Source organism: Grampus griseus, assembly GCF_964374135.1.
Source record: "Grampus griseus genome assembly, chromosome: 2".
In the NCBI taxonomy this organism is placed as follows: domain Eukaryota; kingdom Metazoa; phylum Chordata; class Mammalia; order Artiodactyla; family Delphinidae; genus Grampus; species Grampus griseus.
The window spans coordinates 110,569,935-110,588,353 of NC_139018.1; the positions used below are offsets into that span (position 1 = coordinate 110,569,935).

The 18,419-nt window shown below is 36.9% G+C and overlaps 1 protein-coding gene across 3 annotated transcripts in view; it reads left to right on the forward strand.

Annotated features, from left to right (window-relative positions):
- Positions 1-18,419, forward strand: part of MAP2K5 (mitogen-activated protein kinase kinase 5) — a 264,811-nt gene that overhangs the window by 139,317 nt on the left and 107,075 nt on the right. For all 3 annotated transcript variants that reach the window (XM_082649583.1, XM_082649584.1, XM_082649582.1), the window contains exons 14-15: positions 14,262-14,335; positions 15,296-15,346. In XM_082649583.1, coding sequence (XP_082505709.1) covers positions 14,262-14,335; positions 15,296-15,346 — 125 coding nt within the window. The remainder of the gene's footprint in view (positions 1-14,261; positions 14,336-15,295; positions 15,347-18,419) is intronic.

An 18,419-nucleotide genomic window follows, 5' to 3' on the forward strand; every position in this document is an offset into this window, starting at 1 on the left:
CAGACAAGCAAAAGCTGAGAGAGTTCAGCACCACCAAACCAGCTTTACAACAAATGCTAAAGGAACTTGTGTAGGCAAGAAACACAAGAGAAGGAAAAGACCTACAATAACAAACCCAAAACAATTAAGAAAATGGGAATAGGAACATACATATCGATAATTACCTTAAATGTAAATGGCTTAAATGCTCCAACCAAAAGACACAGACTGGCTGAACGGATACAAAAACAAGACTCATATATATGCTGTCTACAGTAGACCCACTTCAGACCTAAGGACACATACAGACTGAAAGTGAGGGGATGGAAAAAGATATTCCATGCAAATGGAAATCAGAAGAAAGCTGGAGTAGCAGTTCTCATATCAGACAAAATAGACTTTAAAATAAAGACTATTACAAGAGACAAAGAAGGACACTACATAATGATCAAGGGATCGATCCAAGAAGAAGATATAACAATCGTAAATATTTATGCACCCAACATAGGAGCACCTCAATACATGAGGCAAATACTAACAACCATAAAAGGGGAAATCGACAGTAACACAATCATAGCAGGGGACTTTAACACCCCACTTTCACTAATGGACAGATCATCCAAAATGGAAATAAATAAGGAAACACAAGCTTTAAATGATACATTAAACAAGATGGACTTAATTGATATTTATAGGACATTCCATCCAAAAACAACAGAATACACATTTTTTCTCAAGTGCTCATGGAACATTTCCAGGATAGAACATATCTTGGGTCACAAATCTAGCCTTCGTAAATTTTAAAAAATTGAAATTGTATCAAGTATCTTTTACGACCACAATGCTATGAGACTAGATATCAGTTACAGGAAAAGATCTGTAAAAATTACAAACACATGGAGGCTAAACAGTACACTACTTAATAATGAAGTGATCACTGAAGAAATCAAAGAGGACATCAAAAACTATCTAGAAACAAATGACAATGGAGACACAACGACACAAAACCTATGAGAAGCAGCAAAAGCAGTACTAAGAGGGAAGTTTATAGCAATACAATCCTACCTTAAGAAACAGGAAACATCTCAAATAAACAACCTGACCTTGCACCTAAAGCAATTAGAGAAAGAACAACAAAAAAAACCCAAAGCTACCAGTAGGAAAGTAATCACAAAGATCAGATCAGAAATAAATGAAAAAGAAATGAAGGAAACAATAGCAAAGATCAATAAAACTAAAAGCTGGTTCTTTGAGAAGACAAACAAAATTGATAAACCATTAGCCAGACTCATCAAGAAAAAAAGGGAGAAGACTCAAATCAAGAGAATTAGACATGAAAAAGGAGAAGTAACAACTGACACTAGAAATACAAAGGATCATGAGAGATTACTACAAGCAACTCTATGCCAATGAAATGGACAACCTGGAAGAAATTGACAAATTCTTAGAAATGCACAACCTGCCAATACTGAACCAGGAAGAAATAGAACATATGAACAGACCAATCACAAGCCCTGAAATTGAAACTGTGATTAAAAATCTTCCAACAAACAAAAGCCCAGGACCAGATGGCTTCACAGGTGAATTCTGTCAAACATTTAGAGAAGAGCTAACACCTATCATTCTCAAACTCTTCCAAAATATAGCAGAGGGAGGAACACTCCCAAACTCATTCTTCGAGGCCACCATCACCCTGACACCAAAACCAGACAAGGATGTCACAAAGAAAGAAAACTACAGGCCAATATCACTGATGAACATAGATGCAAAAATCCTTAACAAAATATTAGCAAACAGAATCCAACAGCACATTAAAAGGATGATACACCATGATCAAGTGGGGTTTATTCCAGGAATGCAAGGATTCTTCAATACATGCTAATCGTTCAACATGGTACACCATATTAAGAAATTGAAGGAGAAAAACCATGTGATCATCTCAATAGATGCAGAGAAAGGTTTCGACAAAATTCAACACCCATTTATGATAAAAACCCTGCAGAAAGTAGGCATAGAGGGAACTTTTCTCAACATAATAAGGGCCATATATGACAAACCCACAGCCAATATCGTCCTCAGTGGTGAAAAACTGAAACCATTTCCACTAAGATCAGGAGCAAGACAAGGGTGCCCACTCTCACCACTCTTATTCAACATAGTTTTGGAAGTTTTAGCCACAGAAATCAGAGAAGTAAAAGAAATGAAAGGAATCCAAATTGCAAAAGAAGAAGTAAAGCTGTCACTGTTTGCAGATGACATGATACTATACATAGAGAATCCTAAAGATGCTACCAGAAAACTACTAGAGCTAATCAATGAAGCTGGTAAAGTAGCAGGATACAAAATTAATGCAGAGAAATCTCTGGCATTCTTATACACTAATGATGAAAAATCTGAAAGTGAAATTAAGAAAACACTCTCATTTACCATTGCAACAAAGAGAATAAAATATCTAGGAATAAACCTACCTAAGGAGACAAAACACCTGTATGCAGAAAATTATCAGACACTGATGAAAGAAATTAAAGGTGATACAAACAGATGGAGAGATATACCATGTTCTTGGATGGGAAGAATCAACATTGTGAAAATGATTCTACTACCCAAAGCAATCTACAGATTCAATGCAATCCCTATCAAACTACCACTGGCATTTTTCACGGAACTAGAACAAAAAATTTCACAATTTGTATGGAAACACAAAAGATCCCGAATAACCAAAGAAATCTTGAGAGAACAAATAGTGGAGCTGGAGGAATCAGGCTCCATGACTTCAGACTATACTACAAAACTACAGTAATCAAGACAGTATGGTACTGGCACAAAAACAAATATAGATTAATGGAACAGGACAGAAGGCCCAGAGATAAACCCATGCACATATGGTCACCTTATCTTAGATAAAGGAGGCAAGAATATACAGTGGAGAAAAAACAGCCTTCTCAATCAGTGGTGTTGGGAAAACTGGACAGGTACATATAAAAGTATGAAATTAGAACACTCCCTAACACCATACAGAAAAATAAGCTCAAAATGGATTAAAGACCTAAATGTAAGGCCAGGCACTATGAAACTGTTAGAGAAAAACATAGGCAGAACACTCTATGACATAAATCACAGCAAGATCCTATTTGACCCACCTCCTCGAGAAATGGAAATAAAAACAAACAAATGGGACCTAATGAAACTTAAAAGCTTTTGCACAGCAAAGGAAACCATAAACAAGACCAAAAGACAACCCTCAGAATGGGAGAAAATATTTGCAAATGAAGCAACTGACAAAGGATTAATCACCAAAATTTACAAGCAACTCATGCAGCTCAATAACTAAAAAACAAGCAACGCAATCCAAAAATGGGCAGAAGGCCGAAATAGACATTCCTCCAAAGAAGATATACAGATTGCCAACAAACACATGAAAGAATGCTCAACATTATTAATCATTAGAGAAATGCAAATCAAAACTACAATGAGATATCATCTCACACCAGTCAGAATGGCCATCATCCAAAAATCTAGAAACAGTAAATGCTGGAGAGGGTGTGGAGAAAAGGGAACGCTCTTGCACTGCTGGTGGGAATGTGAATTGGTTCAGCCACTATGGAGAACAGTATGGAGGCTCCTTAAAAAACTACAAATAGAACTACCATATGACCCAGCAATCCCACTACTGGGCATACACCCTGAGAAAACCATAATTCAAAAAGAGTCACGTACCAAAATGTTCATTGCACCTCTGTTTACAATAGCCAGGAGATGGAAGCAACCTAAGTGTCCATCAGCAGATGAATATATAAAGAAAATGTGGCACATATATACAATGGAATATTACTCAGCCATCAAAAGAAACGAAATTGAGTTATTTGTAGTGAGGTGGATGGACCTAGAGTCTGTCATACAGAGTGAAGTAAGTCAGAACGGCAAAACAGATACCGTATGCTAACATATATATATGGAGTCTAAGATAAAAAAAAAAAGGTCATGAAGAACCTAGGGGTAAGACGGGAATAAAGACACAGACCTACTAAAGCATGGACTTCAGGTTATGGGGAGGGCGAAGGGTAAGCTGTGACAAAGTGAGAGAGTGGCATGGACATATATACACTACCAAATGCAAAATAGATAGCTAGTGGGAAGCAGCCGCATAGCACAGGGAGATCAGCTGGGTGGTTTGTGACCACTTACAGGGGTGGGATAGGGAGGGTGGGAGGGAGGGAGACGCAAGAGGGAAGAGATATGGGAACATATGTATATGTATAACTGACTCACTTTGTTATAAAGCAGAGACTAACACACCTTTGTAAAGCAATTATACTCCAATAAAATGTTAAAAAAGATTAATGCTACTTTCATACACAAGTCTTTATTTGGTTCTGTGTTTTCATTTCTCTTGAGTAGATACCTGGGTTTGGTATGTATCTTTAGATATTTGTAATCACAGTGAATCAAGTCATCTAGTACACGTCAGTTTTGAGAAGAAATAGCCATTAACCATTGATACATAGTATATGTTTAGTATCAGTAATTAACTGATATTTCATATTTTATTAAAGTTGAAATAGGAAAGTGACCACAAGGTTTGTATGGTAAGTTTACGTTTAATTTTTAAAGACACTTAGGGGTTGATTTTTATTTAGTTACAGTCTCCTATAGAAACCTCCTATCATTATCTTCTGCATGACACTGTAATCCCATTTCTAAGTTCTTCCCTTTTTCCAACTTCCTAATATTTTTCTAATAGTCTTCTAAGCACTTCAAATTATTAAACAGAACTGCATCATAACTACCTATTATCTACATGGGCTGTCACTGCTACAAATCAAATATTCATTACATATCATTAAAAAGCGTACCTTACTGTGAAATCTCACTGAAGGAGTGGGAAAATATTGTGACAGGAGATACATGTGATTGGATAATTGTTAACTCTTCAGTGAACAGCACTTGCCTTCCTGGAAGAAGCCTGCCTTCAGGTAGAGCTCATATAGTGAAATTTGGGTCTGGTCTAATATATTAAATGATTCACATCCTGACTTTCTAAGGTAAGCGTCAGTGTCATTACTGATTCTACAAAGCATAGTTTCCAGTATCTATAGTGTATTCAAGTTTAGGAAATGTTTCTCCCGTTTATTTTATTTATTCAGCAATTCACTGAGCCGTGTCTCTTTGACAGGCACTGCTAAGCACACAGTCTCATTTGATTTTCATGACAGCTTTTGTCAGTGTAGGAGGATCACGTATCACCCTTAATCTTATATATCATACACTCACACATACACTGTCTCTTTCACAGATATGCACCCGTGTGTGCATACACACGCACTTTCCGTGTCACCTCTGCTTTTTCTGAGAGGATGTGGCCAATGGGAATCTATGCTGACTCCTATAAAATCCTATCTGTATAAAATGACTAAATTTTTTTTTAATGAAAGGTGATAGGAAATACCTAATATTAAAAATGGGTCACTTTACATTGCACCTTCATTTCACTTTCTCCAACATGATATTGACCTCTTGGCCAGGACAAAGCAAACCTCAAATTAGGGAACACTAAAACATGTTATTTTATGTATAATGCAAAGGGATTAGTGTTAATTTGGTTTTTCACTAAAGGCTTATGGTTTACGTTAGATGAAGCTTGTTCCTTTTTACTGGTATGAAGAGGACTTGTATGTAATTTCAGATTCTACACACCTCATTTGTATTTTCTTTTAGAAAATGTCTCAGTTAAAATCAGTGCCCTACTATTTGTTTAAGCCCCCTTGCCTTCAATAAAACTAATTGATAAACCGTAATAATTAATGGCCTGATTAAACCAAAATGACTTGCATCTGCCCTGATGATTGCCATTTATAATCAGTCACTTTAATGACTCATCTTTTCTGTGCTTCGCTTACAGAAGAATGGCTATGATGTTTTTAAGTGAGCTGAATGAAAAGCTGTATGCTCTCAGTTGCTGTTTGTTTTCCATAACTTGAGATTGCGTTAAAATAAGCATAGATATAAGTCTCCTTAAAAGTAATCTTTCTTGCCTAATCTGTCCTCTTGTTTCTGGCTTGGAATGAAGTTGAAAACAAACCAAAAAAAAAAAAAAAAAGCAACAAAAATCATTTTAGTATTCCTGGAGCTGTTCTTGAGAATTATAGAATTTCCATGTTTTAAATGAAAACATGGAAATGGTAAGTTCGGTGGCTATATACTAGGATTGTTGATAACTCAGGTATAAGGTGGAGTATTTTATTCCGATAAAGTGATACTTAAATCAGAGGAACTATCCTCATTCCAACATTTAAAAGGATTCCATTTGCTTCAAATTCTGTCACATGAATTCAGATTTAGTTTAAATAAAGTCTTAATTATTATATCCTATTTATTTCAAAAAAGGATTTGAGGCAGCTTACAATATGAGGTGTAAACAGTGAACAAAGGACAAAAAAACAAGAATTTTAAAATAAAGGGATAGTTCCACTTCTACCCAGGAAGGAAATGCTGCTGTGGAACCTCCACCAAAAACAACTAGGAAGCTAGACAAAATTTATGAAACATCTGTTTTCAGGTATTAGATAACAAGCAGTGCAGGACTGTGATCCTGAAGAGAAGGGAAACAGATGAGGGGAGCCCTATGATCACCCAAGTTTTAAGCCTGGAGACAATTTCCAGACTGCAGCATAAGGAAGGGGAACCAGTCAGAGCCCAAAGATCTTACTGAGCTGAAGAGACAGAGTTTGGCTGTCAAGAAGGCTTTAAAATGGCTAAAATTTACAGAGCAGAGTCCTAGAGATGCAGGAACTGTGCAAAAAGAAAGAGCTCAAGAACTTGTGTGAGACTCTCCTTGAATTTTTGGCCAAATATCAACCTCTGCTTTTGTAGGGTGAAATCTTACAAAGCTAGTTTGGGAATGAAAATTTCTGGGGTTCTGTAAGCTAAACAATTCCCAAAGCTTACACAAGGTTGGGAATTTTAAAAATTCTAACCGGCCAGAGTAGAGAGACCTTTTTGGATACATTGGAGCATTCAGGAGAGACTTTAGAAGGGTCATGTTTTAATAGAGGGGCTAAACTAGCCCTAGAGTAGGGATTGCTCTGGCTTTCCATAAATAAAAGTTCCAAAATAAGCCTCAAAATGATCTGGCTATCTTAAAGTAAGTTAACTACCTGCCAGTATCAAGTTTAGCACTCTTTAAAGGATTACAGCAAATTCGCTCAGCAATATATACGATTCAGAATACATGGCATCTAAATAAAAATCAGTATGTGAAAAAAATTTTTTCTTCTGATAATGGATGAAAGACCATTAGCAGGAGAACAATCAGTCAATAGAAATGGGACTCTCCCGTTGGCAGGCAAGGACTTTAGAACAGTTATGATAAATATACTCAAGGATTTAATGGGAAACATGAGCATGATGAGAGAGACAGAAGACAGAAAAAAGAACCAAGTCGAACTTCTAGATATGAAAAATAAAATATCTGAAGTAAAAATTTCACTTGATGGAATTAACAGTAGATTTGACACCACAGAAGAAATGATTTGTGATCTTGATGTTAGAGATACAAAAATTATCTAAAATTACTGTAAAAAAAAAGACTAAAAAGATGAGCACAGCCTCAGTGACCTTTGAGACAGTATCAGGAAGTCTAGGATATATATGTAACTGGAGTCTCAGAAGGAAAGGAGAAAGAAAAGGGAACAAAAAGTAATTTGAAGAAATAGTGCTCCCAAACTTTACAAATTTGTTGAAACCCATAAACCCAGAGATCTAGGAGGCCTAACAAACTCTAACCATGATATACACAAAACCATACCAAAGTACATCAAAATTAAAAATGTAAAGCCAGTGATTTTTTAAATCTTTAAAATATTCAGAACAAACATAATACATTAAATAGAGAGGAACAAAAATAAGAATGACAGCAGACTTCTTGTCAGAAGCTATGCAAACCAGAAGATAACAGGAAGACATCGTTAAAATGTTGAGAAAAACAAAAAACCTTTAAATCCAGAATTCTAGGTCCAGTAAATATATTTTTCCAAAATAACAGCTAAATAAAGACTTTTTAAAGCAAACAAAGCAGAGAGAATTTATTACCAATAGACCAGCATTATAAAAAGTGTTAAGGAAGTTGTTTAGACAGAAGGAAAATGATACCAGATAGATTGTTAGATCTACACAAAGGAATAAATAGCACCAGGATTAGTGTATACATGTAGATATATAAAAGACCTTTTAAAATTTTTTCACTCAGCACTGATCTAAACCTCATTCATATACTGACTCACTCACTACAACAGCTGACACACTTGCTCTAGCTCCAAAGCCATTGCTTTCAACCCCACATTCCCCGGGAAGTGCTGGAGTTGACAGATTTGTGGATATGTAGTGCTGACATTGGCATCAGCCTTGCCATGCTACCTCTCATAAGGGGCTCAGGGTCCTTCATTGCGTCCTGGGGTCCCAAGGATGTCACATACCCTTCTGAGCACTGTAGCTCTCAGGCCAGCATATGTCCAGGAGTCAGGAATGACAGAAATGTGTGGAAGTTAAGAATTGACCCTCGCCAACAGACTTGTGGTTTCCAAGGAGGAGGGAGGGGGTTAGGGGAGGGATGGATTGGGAGTTTGGGATTAGCAGATGTCAACTATTATATATAGAATGGATAAACAGCAAGGTCCTACTGTGTAGCACGGGGAACTATATTCAGTATCCTGTGATAAACCATAATGGAAAAGAATATGAAAAAGAATTTGTATATATATATATATATATATATATATGTATGTATGTATAACTGAATCATTTTACCATACAGCAGAAATTAACAGTGTAAATCAACTATACTTCAATAAAATATGTTTAAAAAATTTTTTTTAATGATTATTTAAAGCAAAAATAAAGACTCCATATTGTGGCAATTATAACATATGTAGAGGAAAGATGTATAACAGTAGCACAGAGGATGGGAGGGAAGAAAATGGAAGCATACTGTTCTGAGGTTCTTACGTTATAAATTAAATACCCTAATATTATTTGAAAGTAGACAATGAAACATTAAAAAAACATATTGTAAATCCTAGAACAGCCGTTAAAAACAAAAACAAAAAACCTTCAAATGGGCTGGCAAATTTTAGCCCACAGGTCAAATTTGGCTCATTACCTGTTTTGGTAAACAAAGATTGTTGGAACACAGCCATGCCATTTATTTCCACATTGCCTGTGATTGCTTCTGCAGTACAGTGGCAAAATTGAGTAGTTACAACAAAAACCACGTGACTCTCAACACCTTTGGTCCTTTACAGAAAAAGTTTGCCAACTTCTGGCTTAGAAGTCAATAGTAGAGATCAATGGAATGCTAAAAAGAGCCCATCTAGTCCAAAAGAAGGCAATGAAAGAAGAAAGGAACTAAGAAGAGATGGGACAAATAGTAGGATGGTAGAGTTCAACTCAGCCATATCACTAATTACGTTAAATGTGAATGGTCTAAATACTGCAGTGAAGAGCACAAATTGTCAAACTGGTCGAAAAAAAGACCCAGCTGCGTACTGTCTGCAAAATATCCATTTTAAATATTAGTGACAGAGAGGTACCATCCAAACTAATCATCAGACTTTTTAAAGCAAAAATTATAACAACATATTACGGGGTTTATGATATATGTAGAAAAGGCAAAAATCATCTAAAAATAACAGAAACCAATCAGTAGTTGCCAGAGGTCAGGGCGGAGTTGACTGTAAAGGGGCACAGGGAACCTTTTGGGGTGATATAAATGTTTCATATCTTGATTGTGGTATGGGTATATGGTTGTATATGTCAAAGTCACTAAACTGTATATTCAAAATGACTGCAATAAAATTGATTTTTTAAATGAATAAAACTGATTTTATAAAGTAAAGTTAAACAATAGATGAAATTCTCTTCAGATATTCTGAACTTGCCAGCAGTTTAATCAGAGGGAAAAACAGCCCATTATGTTCGTCTTTTCTAAGTGCTGACCTGAAGACCTGACTGTTTTAGATTGGTTTCTGAATCAGCAGATCTGAGGTAAAGCCAAAAAAGGTTTTTGTTTTTGTTTTTAAATGCACAGCCAGGCTTGGGAGCTATTTAGTTATATAACTCTCACTGTTTTTATTATAGGAAGCAAATCCCATTTAGATTGTACATAAGCAATGTTATTATCCTGAAATCTCATGTGCACTATTTTTGGTCAAAATATATACCAGCAGTTCCTTGGTCTACACTCTCCTGAAGGGCGGAGGTGGGTCTTACTCATGCTTCTCTCCACAGACCTACTATCATATCTGGCACATGCTAAGGCGTCAGTGAATATTTGTTGAGTGAGTATTTTTGAATGCCCATAGATCCTCTCAGAATGAAAAATATCATTCACAAATGTATTCATTAATAGTGAAATGTATTTATTCTGAAGTATGTGCCGTTGAGTGGGAAAAGATGGAGCTCCTTCTCAGGCCAAATTCATGCTTCTCCAGGTGCACATGTTTGCCCATCTATTTAGTGGAAATATTCATTCACCAACATTTGTTCAACAGATACCATTTCTAGTCCATACCAGGCACTATTCTAGATATAGGAGTGAACACAACAGATCACATCTCTGCATTCATGGAGCTTTCCTTCGAAACGGGAGGACTGAGAGGGACATGTATACATGTACAAATATAGGGTGTCAATGGTGCCAAGCGTTATGAGGAGCACTGAAACAGGGAAGAGGGAAAGGGAATATCGGAGGTGGGAAGATATTGCTGTTCATAGTGGGTGGTTGAGGAAGACTTCTCTTAAAAGGGTAACATTTGAGCAGAAACCTAAAAACAAGTAAAGGAGCAGGCCATGCATGTATATATGGGTGCAGAGTATTCCAGTTATATGGAACCACAAAGCAGGGAGCATGCCTGGCAAGAAGGCCAGTGAGATGAAACAGAGTGGGCAGGGAGAGGAGTAGGAAGGATGAGAGTACAGAGGTAGTAGGGGGGCAGTTCAGAGAAGGCCTTAGAAACCTTCATGAGGGCTGCCTTTTGCATTGAGTTGGGAGGCCCTTGGAGGTTTTAGGCAAAGAAATGACATGGTTTGATTTAGGTTTTAAAGAGGGCACTTTAGCTGCTGTGTTCAAGACAGACTCTAGTAGAGCAAGTGTAAAAATAGGGAGACAAGTTCAGTGACCTTGTCGGTGAATGAGTACATACAGTCTGGCAAATATGCCCCCTCATAAACATTGAATTGGTTTTATCATTCTACTTACTGGACTTTTGAAATTATTTTAACTAGTATTTTACCCAAATACAGCCTAAATTTATTGCAGTAGCACAGAAATTATTTTCTGGACATAACAAAATATAACACTTTACATTGCTTCGTTGATTGCCAGTGGATAATAATAATATATTTATAGAGTGTTTGACGGTTTAAAAGCTATTTTACATTCATTATCTCATCTAATCCCCACAATTTTTAAAGATTGATGTGGTAACTTTTATTATCTCCCTATAGAGGTGAAAACTAAAATGTCACATGCCTAGTCCAAAGTCATATGCCAAATTTGTGGCAGGGCCCAAAAGACAAATCCAAGTGTTCTGTCTTCTAGCCTGAATCCATTGATTTTGTTTAAAGGGGTCTTTTATGTTCAAATGATGTTGCTGGGTTTGGAACACTTATGTTAGCAAATTTAGTATATTGTTTAGAAAGCCATCTACCAGTGAGCAAAGATATTATGCTCCAACAGGATACATACAAAAATGTATAAGGCATATTCCTACCCTGTGAACTTATTACTTGGTGAAACCTGTAACAGTAAATGTGGTAATTACTAGTAAAAAAAATGTCACATGCTCAGTTCCAAATGGTACAGACAGTAAATGCTTTAGCAGTTCAAAGGAAGCAGCGATTTTGATGGCCTGAGTAGGTATGGCAACAGGGAGATGGGGTACTTGAGTTGGAGGATGAGCAGGATTCAGTCAAAAAATATCAAGGAAGGGTTTTTAAACCCAGGTGGTTTGGGGTCAGGGACACAGCATGAACAAAGGCTTAGTAATGGAGTGTTTTGGATTTGTTTCTTTTGAGACAATGACTAAAACAGTCTAGTCGGAATACCAAGGTTGTTTTGAGGATGGCTGTATGTCTACTGCTTTCATACACAAAGTATTCCTGAAAGCTAGGCTGAAAGGTGAATGTGCAAAGTCATGCAGTAGGATTACATGTAAGTAAAAAAAGATGTTGGAGAGCTGAAAATGCCATAAAGTTCTTATTTACACCTTGCCTTTTAGAATATAATCTAGAAATTTTGTTGTTTTATTCTTTCTCTCTCTGTTGATCCACTTAAGTCAAATACGTGTCTGATTAAAGCTAAGAATTTGTTCTTTTTACCATACCTTGTGATTTCCATGTAGCTCCTTCTTCCAGGAGCTCAGAATATTTGTTCTTTATCTATCTCCATCTGATGTATGGCTTAAGAATGGTTTAAGGGTATCAGTATATAAAAGAGAAGATTGTCCAAAAGAAAAATATTCAAAGTTGAGGGCTTATAATGAGAATTAGGTTTGGAAAATAAGACCAGGCTTTGTAGAGCCTAACATTTCTGTCAGTTCGGCACACATTTATTGAGTGTCTACTGTGGCTGTCTATGATGTATATTTTTTGTGCAAACTATTGAGGCATATTTGAAAGCACAACCCTATTCTTAAGAAGTTCACACTGGGGTTGGCGGGGGAGGTCAGGGAATATTTTACTTCCTCCTCAAGGAGAGAAGTGATAGAGTGAAAGTATATTTAATATGATGGTGGTATAAGGTTTATATTGAAATTGGGGAAAACTGGAGGCAGAGAGACCAGTTGGTTGAAAAAGCTTACACTTGCCTGGGCATAGTGACCTGTATTCAAAGAGAAAGCCCCCCTAAAGGAAGTATATAGTGTGTTTTACCTGAAAGGGCATGCTACAGAGACGTGGTCTACAGCTAACCCCTGATCACAACAGTATCATCAACAAAATAATACTGTGTGTTCGTGGTTTCCATTAACTTATTCTCATCTATTAACAAATACTTACTAAGCATATACCGTATGCCTGGCACTCTTCAGGGACTGGAATATAGTAGTCAATAAAAGAGACAAAGTCCCTGCCTTCATGGAGTTTACATTCTAGTGTCCGTCAGGCAACACCAAATGAGCACATGTATGAGAAAATGCCTGTCACGTTGCCTGTCATATGGTAGGTAGGGTTCAATAATCGTTGGTTACTGAGTTTGAACTTGAAGTTTGAGTTAAGTACCTACTTTTGGTAAGATACTTTTTGCAGGGTGGAGAGATGGAGTGAGATTAACTCACAGATTTTTCTTAGATGTTACATAAAAATTATGAGTCTTTAGTTTTGGGGTAATTAAGGTTATATGCTGTATCAAATATAACAAGATGTCTGTTCTTGACCACTTTCGCCACTGAAGATGAAGCATTGAAGCAGGTGCTCTTCTGTACCATCAAAAGTGGTGTGCTCTTATCCTGCTTGGATGGTTTTTGTGGGCTCCTTGAATTCCTGAAAAGGCCCATTGTTGTCACTGACGATGCTTCACAGAAACGCTTTGTGTCATTATTTAGCGGACTGCCTTGGCAAAAGCTGTGCCAGTTCTTTTGTTAACTCTAACAACAGTCGAAATGATGTAAGGGAAGAGAAGGATAAATGAAACAAAGACTGATAAGTGCACGCATGCACACACATTTACACATCTTTTAGATCAGTTTCTGAGGATTATCTGAAGTAGCACGTAAAACCAGGAAACAGCAGAACTGCATTCATGTTCTCGTTGTTTCAACCAAATCTCACCTGTTACCAGCAAACATGAATGATTTTTTTCCTTGCTGGCTTCCCTTTGGCCTTACTGCTCCTTAGGTGGGAGGAGCAGTTTCACTTTGAGAGCAGAACTAAGCCTTTCTGTACAAATTCTTTGCAGGAAGGTTACATTTTCTTATCTACTTTTCCTGAAAGCTGGAGTAGGATATTGGGTGTATTTACTGTTGTTGGAAGCCAAGATTTTATTTGACTTTCACGTGAAGTAAATAAACCCTTGCTTCTATAGAAACCAGAAATGGTTGGAAGTGAGGGAGTTTAGGACCTTACATTTTGCCTCCAGCTAAAATGCTTTGCGTTAAATTTGTGGTTAGAATTCTAGGTTGAACAGATGATGTCAATTCTGCAATATGGTATGGTGTGCATGTGTGCTTTTTTTTAGAACAAGCACTGTAGATATGGAACTAGTGACATGGATTTTTCTGGTCCCTTTTTAGATGTGAAGCCCTCTAATATGCTAGTAAACACAAGAGGACAAGTCAAGCTGTGTGATTTTGGAGTTAGCACTCAGGTAGGTCTCATTTTCCTGCCGATCTTTCTTCTCTGTAACATCCACTTTCTATTTTCATTCTACTCTCTGGATTGAAAAATCACCTAGATGCCAGACAAACAGAACTCTGCATCTTCTCGTTGGCTGGGATTGTGTTATTCATTTTTAATCTCTGAGCGAGTTTCCTTCATCAGAATATGATTGTTCATTGTTTAATGACAGTAAAAACTGCTGATATTGTAATTACTACTTACGAATAGCAGACTTCATTGATATGCAGCTTTGATATGAAAGCGTTTTGGCCAGACAAAAGGGAGGGCAGAGTGGGAGCTGTGCCTGGGGAGCCCAACTGGCCCACAATAAAAATTAATATTGGGAGCAACAATGGTGGAGGGCCATTACAATGTGCAGCACAAATTTTAATTAATTTCCATTTTGGGCCTCCCCTGAGAACCCTGGTGATAGTGACCCACGAGCGTGCTGTGATGTTGATTTGAATTGCAGCCACCTTTACTCCCAGCCAAACACGAAGACCAAAGCGAAGGTCATCATTGTATTATGAGTTGTCAAAGTCTGTTATCCCTCCAGCGTATTTAGTGTTCGTTTCATTCTAGTAATGCATGAGGCTTCATTCACATCTTGACCATCTGACTAAAAAATGAGTGTGTTCAAATTCTACTTCAAATTGACTTTGTACAATCAGGCGGGTTTGGGGTACTAAAGCAATAAGCATCCTGCTTAAGTGAATTGTTTAAGGTTATCTGCTATAAACTGTAATGCTATGCTTGTTTAAGTTGGAAATCACATTCAAAAGAAAAGAGATGTAATCATTTTTAATGCCTTTGTAGATAAATTTGTTCCTTTTTATATAATTTTTAGTTGATTTATAGAAATGATGATTGTAAGTTAAATGAGGAATAATTGCCCATTTTATTTCCACATTATCTTTATATTGTTCTGACAGACTGTTTTGTCTCATAGCTGGTGAATTCTATAGCCAAGACGTATGTTGGAACAAATGCTTATATGGCGGTAAGTAAACTTATGCAAAAATAACATTTAAAACCAACATCTTTATGTACTTGGTAATGTATAATTCTTGAATTAATTCCACAGCTTTAGCCTAACAGATCATAAATTACAAAGTCAATCCAGTCATGATTGGATTTTTAAATCTTCCTAAAAGACGTTAGGGTTTATACAGGAGCTACCAACTTCTCTGACTTTATTCACTTAACTGGTTGGTTTGAGTATAAAATCATTTTGAAGTATAATCCTATAGAAAAATTGTATCTTATAGCACATTGGCTACTTTGCCTCATTGATTATTTAATTAACCCTAAAGTATACCAGAATGTCAGTCAATAAGATCAACTCTTATTTCCAGGAATAAGCATGCTTTGACAGCAACTCAAAATTAAATTATTAATTAAAAATTAAATTATTACTTATGGATCTGATTGTAAATTATTACTTATGATCTGATCCTCTGAATGTAAAGATTCAGCAGACAATTCTCTGTCGAACTTGTATATCTATATTCTGTTTACTTGGGTTCATACCTATTATAAGACAACTTACTTGGTCCCCTCTGAAATAAATTTACCAGGAATAAAAAGTAGAAGCATAGAACTGTTTCAAATACCAATGTGGACTTGGCTTTGACCCGTTTCTTTTTCCTTCCTTTTAAGTAAGGGAAGTTATTTGTGTCCATAAAATTGCTTTTTTTTTTTGGCTGTGTTGGGCCTTCATTGCTGTGTGCGGGCTTTCTCTAGTTGCGGCAAGCGGGGGCTACTCTTCGTTGCAGTGCGCGGGCTTCTTTTTTTTTTTTAACATTTTTTAAATTAAAATTTTTTTTTTTACTGCAAGGAGAATAGCACACATATTTTACAATAGCTATTAAATATCTCAATTTAGTCAGTCCTCCCTACCCCTTTTTTTTTAACATCTTTACTGGAGTATATAATTGCTTTACATTGTTGTGTTAGTTCCTGCTGTATAACAAAGCGAATCAGCTATATGTATACATATATCCCCATATCCCCTCCCTCTTGCATCTCCCTCCCACCCTCCCTATCCCACCCCTCTAGGTGGTCACAAAGCACTGAGCTGGTCTCCCTGTGCTATGCGGCTGCTTCCCACTAGCTATCTGTTTTGAATTTGATAGTGTATATATGTCAGTGCCACTCTCTCACTTCGTGCCAGCGTACCCTTCCCCCTCCCCGTGTCCTCAAGTCCATTCTCTATGTCTGCGTCTTTATTCCTGTCCTGCCCCTAGATTCTTTAGAACCATTTTTTTTTTTTAGATTCCATATGGGTGCAGGGGCTTCTCACTGCAGTGGCTTCTCTTGTTGTGGAGCACAGGCTCTAGGCGCGTGGGCTTCAGTAGTTGCTGCATGCGAGCTCTAGAGCTCAGGCTCAGTAGTTGTGGCACGTGGGCTTAGTTGCTCATTTGCAATCTTCCCAGACCAGGGATTGAACCCGTGTCCCCTGCATTGGCAGGTGGATTCTTAACCACTGCACCACCAGGGAAGTCCCCATAAAATTGCTGTTATTTATTGACGTCCACAATCACTTCAAGAGTTGGGGGCTGGGAGGAGACAAGCAGGAAACTTATTTAGTATTTTGGAGCAAAGTTTTACTTTAACATCTTAAGTTTAGTTTTTTGCTGAGGGTTCTAGATTTATTCAGGTAGTCCATTTCACTTCTAGTAGTCTTTATATGAATTAAACGAAGTATGGGTAGAACGCTGGATCTTTTTCTCAGTATTCTTTGTTCATATATTATCTTGGTAAAAAAATGTTAATATGGGTTAATATGGATGAAACCCTGGATCTTATTCTCAGAACACTACAAAGGATTTTTTAATTGAGATACCAGAACAGTTAATTTTTGCCTTGCATTGTTTTTAAAGAAAATTTATTCTTTCTCATTTTTCTAGGTAATGTGACAAAAAGTTAATCTCTGAAGTCATCATACCTATTTTTACAAAACTTAATCACCTTCTTGGCTTCTTGGCTCTACTAGGTTATCTGAGATTGGTGAGCCATCTTTATAATTAACAAAACTGTGCCACATGACATGATTTCAGTCTTTGAAAAAATATGGAACACTGTGATTTAAAACAAACAAAAAATGAAACAACTTTTCCACTCCCCATCATGTTCATAGTAGCTCTAAATTGCTCTGATAATTAAATTGCAATATGTTTGAATCCTCAAATCTAGATTACAGTTGTCTTTCCCAGGTGTACATTAAAGAAATTACTTTTTTTCCTTTTTGTTTATGGATGAATGTGCTGCATCCATCTCTTAATTGAAAATGTGGGGATTAAAATTATGAAACGTTAGCTCAGATTGGCAGAGCTAAAATTACTTTGCTCCTTCGGTGAGTATGTTCTAATCATCAACTTTATAGTTCAAGCTGTAAAAAGCATAAGATACCTAGGAAGCAAAGAGTGTGATAGCCTGATAGTGAGCTTGGCTCAATTCAGCAGGCTCTCGTTGGCCATGACTTACCAGCTGGTGTGAGATCAGAGGTTGGGAGTTGGGGAAGGTGGAAATAACATTTATTATTCTGTTACAGGTTTTAATCCCTGCCTGAGGTATCGTGATATTGTATTATAGTACTACCACTGGGGGAACTGGGTGAAGGGTGCACAAAACCTCCCTGTATATATGCTTTTCAACTTCTTGTTAGTTAATAAGTATTTCAAAGTAAAAAATTAAATTAAAAAAAAGGAAAGATCTGCTGGAACATGGCCATACCCATTTATTTATATATCGTCTATGACTGCTTTAGTGCTACAGTGGCAGAGTGGAGTAGTTGTGACAGTTTTACCAGAGACCATATGGCCGACAAAGTGAAAAATATTTACTATCTGGCCGTTTATGGAAAAAGCTTGCCAACTTCTGGTCTATGCCAGTGAAGGCTCTTTCTGAAACTGAGTACTTTGAATTAATCAACCTGTATTTACTGAGCGCCTTCCATGCAGTTAGCCAGGTACAGTGACGCCACTCTGTAATCCACATAAGACTTGGGCAAAATAGGAAACATGGCATTATATGTGGCCACGTCATGTGTGACATAAGTTGTACCAAGCGTA